Source organism: Triticum dicoccoides, unplaced genomic scaffold, assembly GCF_002162155.2.
Source record: "Triticum dicoccoides isolate Atlit2015 ecotype Zavitan unplaced genomic scaffold, WEW_v2.0 scaffold8277, whole genome shotgun sequence".
Lineage (NCBI taxonomy): Eukaryota > Viridiplantae > Streptophyta > Magnoliopsida > Poales > Poaceae > Triticum > Triticum dicoccoides.
The window spans coordinates 1-3,938 of record NW_021303066.1 but is presented as its reverse complement, the minus strand read 5'-3'; the positions used below and the strand labels follow the sequence as shown (position 1 = coordinate 3,938).

Here is a 3,938-nt window from a genome sequence, read left to right as displayed (position 1 = left end):
TAACCAACCTAGACTGAAGCCTATCTCAACTAAACCGGTGCGTGGTGCGCCCCTTGGACCTGAATATTGCATGGTTTAACATGCTAAATTGGTCTTATGACTATTGTTATCCACGCAACTTCATGTTGTTAAGAGAAAACTGATTTCCAATAGCTACATTATTTCTGACATTCGTCAAAATTGTATATAAGAAATGTTGCGGAATGACACACAGGGCAGGTTCTATTAATTTTATCGCCCGTTGCAACGCACGGGCATTTGTACTAGTATTACATGGATGGTAGCATCGTCACTGTATCAACAGATTAGTTACAACTACGAGTGCACAACATCTCAATGGACGATGAACTTTGTTCTTCAGAACCCATAACTGAATCGCAATCGTCTAAACATGGAGACTTGCAGTCTAACCACTGAGCCTTCTCTTTGATTCAAAGATGTAAGCGCAGGCGATGACGACAACCGCAACTGGGAAGACAATGATAGTTCTTATGACAGCCCTCTTGGCTTTGTCTCTGCATGTCCACGCCAGTAAAGTAGAGCTTGGAAAGCTTCTTGTGCGACTTCGCGTAGTCCCTGAAGAACGCGTCCTGCCAACATATCCAACAAGCTAATGAAGATGAATTCAACTCTTCTTTACCTTTGCGTATAATTCAACTAAGCGATGGAAAGCTCGATCCTCCACAAGAACCTTGTCTGTAAGCAGCTTCATGAGTCCGTTGGAGTCCCCTTTCAGAAGCTCACTGCAGCATATACAAAAGATGAAGTCCAGTGATGTACAACTTCATAATGTTGCACTGACGACATTACAGCTATATATAATCTTTAGCCAACGTGTTGCAATCTACAACCGCGGCGATTAAGCTTACATGAAGTAGGAGTTATCAAACTTCAGAGGATCTTTTGTCCAAGTGTAGTCGAATCCCGAGCTATCCGGAGGAGCTTTTCTCCTAAAACTGTACAATACAGATCAAGGGTTTAACTTATGATTGAGGAACAATGATCTGAATACGACAATAAGGCGTTGTGGCATTACCAGAGTATGTCCACCCAAGAGTGCTTCTATGTCCTTGTTGGTTAAGTCCATTCAGTAGATGAAATCCCTAAGGTGTGAAGCACCTGATCAGATGATAACATATGCACTGAATTATTATTTACTTCCCACAACTGAACTATCACTGGCTGAAAACAGGAAAAAAAAATGTGCGTGAACTGAAAAAGCATTACCTCACGTTCCAGCTCAAGCCAAATGTTCTTCTCTACGCTCCTTTTCTCCATCATGCGATAGGCTGTACTGCTGCAATCTATCTGCTCTCCAAAATTTTCAAATCTGCTAGGAACAAGTTCTAAACAAAATATTCAGAGAAAAAGACAGTTAGACAGGAACATAGCACTGTCCTTTCTAGTTTCTAGGACTCTGGTTTTAACAAACAAGCTGAGTAACTTATAAAGTTGCTATCTTTGCACAGAATAATCACTGTTATACCAATAAAACAGAACAAACTATTAATTGAAGCATCAGTACACCCTATCAGGAGGTGTACAGCCTACTTACTCATCTGCTACTTCAGTACAGACAGGTTCTTCTGCAACAGTAGCTACATCTTCTGACTCTTGTTTCTCAGATGGAGCAGCTTGGTTGTTCTTACCGTGCATTGCCTACAAGCCGTCAAAATCAATTAGCCCAATGCAAACGAGCAGTAATATATGCATAAATGTGGGAGAACCCCAGAGTTCTTTCACATAAAAAGTAAAAGAGCAAATTTAATCGATCTATTCAACCAGAGCAATTCATCCGAAAGGGACCGTTACAATTATGTTGTACATACTACTACACAGCAAATTATGTTGTACATAATTTGCACGGAAAACTACATCTAATTCATGAAACAAAAAGGGGCCGTTACAATTATGTTGTACATACTACTACACAACAGCGAACAAATTCGACAGAGCAATTCATCCGACCCCAACACAACCCTAGCACCCCCTCCATCTATTGGTTCCAGGAAACCTGAAAAGTAAAAGAAAAAAATATCTAGGGCATTTGACTCAACATGGAAAAGAAAGACTCATACGGAAAAGAAAACAACAAAAATGAGTAAACACAAGTCCTATTACGGTCCATCTATCTCACCTCAAAAAGTGAAAAGGAAAGTGAATTATCATCTGGACAATAAATTTAGTTTATAGCACAAAATTACATCATTATCATTTGTTTGGAAAAAGAAATAGCAAGATCTAGTTTTAGATTTTTATCAATTGTTACTAATTTCATTAAAAAGAAAGCAGTAGTCGCCATTTCTAGCCGCAACTAACTGGATCATGAGTCCTGACAATGTGAACGGATGACTAATAGTGGATGATCAACAAAGAAGCATTATATAAGAGAATAGTGTCCAGGGATACGTAAGTTGAACGATAGATTCATACTCATTCACCACATGTAACGTAAATAAACATAACCGGATCACCTGTCGATTCCATACCATCCTTCTTGCCTGAAAAAATTATCTTCTCGGTCAGGGTACATACAGTAACTTGAATAGCAGATCGAAAGCTAACCACAATTTGTAGCAGTATAGACCATGTGCTCCTGTGTACATAGTACTTGTGCGAACAGACATGATTCGAGAAATAAAAGAGAACATAGTTAATTATTCCATCAAATTACAACTTCTTTTTTTGAGTACTTTGGAGAAATGGATCTACCAGCAGCTAGTTAATTAGTATGTCGTTGATTGTTCCTTCCTAAGTAAGAACTGAATCTGTATTTTTTCTAGCATGGGGTCTTCTACCTCTTAGTGTGATCTTACGATCTGTTTAGGGAGAGTGGTGTTGATCGTCTTCTTGTCGAACATGCATGTCATCGCATTTTTTGTTGTGGATCAAGTTAACTGTGTGCTAATCTGTCGGCAAAATAAACCATGCATTTAGTAAACTCACTTTGTTCTTATTACGAGATTATATTCAAGCTCATTATTCAGACAGGTCGATGCTGAATTGCTGATAACAACATGCATGTACACGCGTGGCAGCTGCTAGCTTATATTAATTAATTCAGCAGACATTCGTGCATGAGCAGATTTATATGAGCGAGCATAAGTTCATAACTTACAGTTTTGTAGTGAATCTATGAAACATTATGCGACTATGAACACCTCATTTTTTTAGTAGAAGCTAGCGCTTGTTACTGTAAATCTGGTGCAGTTGACTCCAAGTCTCCAACAGATAAGATCTTATTAACTAAACTTGTTCAATCATTCACATGATATATGCATGGCATGCATAAAAAATGCACAAAACAAAATTATTTTCCAAGGCATAGTATGATATATGCATGGCAGGTATGTTTGTCAACAATTAGTCCCTTCTTTGCATGAATTAGTACATATAGTATAACCGAATTAAGTAGATGCACACTGGTTAACTGAATTATCTAATTAAATACATGTTCAATTATCAATGATGTAGCTTGAGGGATCTCAGTGAGGAGTACCAGAACGCCATGTCAGGCTGCACCTATCTTCAGTTAGGTGTAGCTCTTCCGGGACATACAGCTTCATCAACATCTGACGGCTACGATGAGCTCCTCGTTTTACATCATCGCTGGACCGTCTGATTTACTGTTACCTGTCCTGTTTACTGTTCAGTTGTTGTTGAGCTGGCGGGTAATAAAAGTACACCTATAACTAAGCCGGGTTGTGGCTGTAGTTGACCATTGGGAATTCCCCATTCTAGCCTAATGGCATGAACCTATATACGAACACTGCTCCTCCTACAGATCATATACTCCAGATCCAGCAATTGCCATGATTTCCCCTTACAATTTGTGAGATCCACAGTTGTAAATCGCGTAGGACCTGACACGCCACCAGCAAGGAGGAAAGGGCAAGAGGATCAAAAGGGGACCAGGGCGCATACCTTGTAGGTGGCGA

The 3,938-nt window shown here is 39.4% G+C and overlaps 1 protein-coding gene across 9 annotated transcripts; it reads right to left on the bottom strand.

The window, feature by feature from the left end:
• Window positions 1–203: 203 nt before the first annotated feature.
• LOC119348043 (L-ascorbate peroxidase 1, cytosolic-like) lies at window positions 204–3,932 on the bottom strand. 9 transcript variants are annotated; one of them, XM_037616440.1, is made up of 8 exons: window positions 2,799–3,932; window positions 2,434–2,501; window positions 1,556–1,659; window positions 1,228–1,346; window positions 1,051–1,103; window positions 870–956; window positions 692–743; window positions 204–590 (listed from the first exon to the last, which is right to left on the bottom strand). In XM_037616440.1, the coding sequence occupies exons 3-8, from the start codon at window positions 1,557–1,559 to the stop codon at window positions 432–434; spliced, it is 474 nt and encodes a 157-aa protein (XP_037472337.1). In that variant the 5' UTR covers window positions 1,560–1,659; window positions 2,434–2,501; window positions 2,799–3,932; the 3' UTR covers window positions 204–431. The 9 variants fall into 9 exon arrangements, 6 of the variants coding, with proteins under 6 accessions (XP_037472337.1, XP_037472336.1, XP_037472335.1 ...); XM_037616439.1 differs by having other exon boundaries at window positions 2,475–2,501; XM_037616438.1 differs by having other exon boundaries at window positions 2,475–2,909; window positions 3,500–3,932.
• Between the last annotated feature and the right edge of the window lie 6 nt (window positions 3,933–3,938).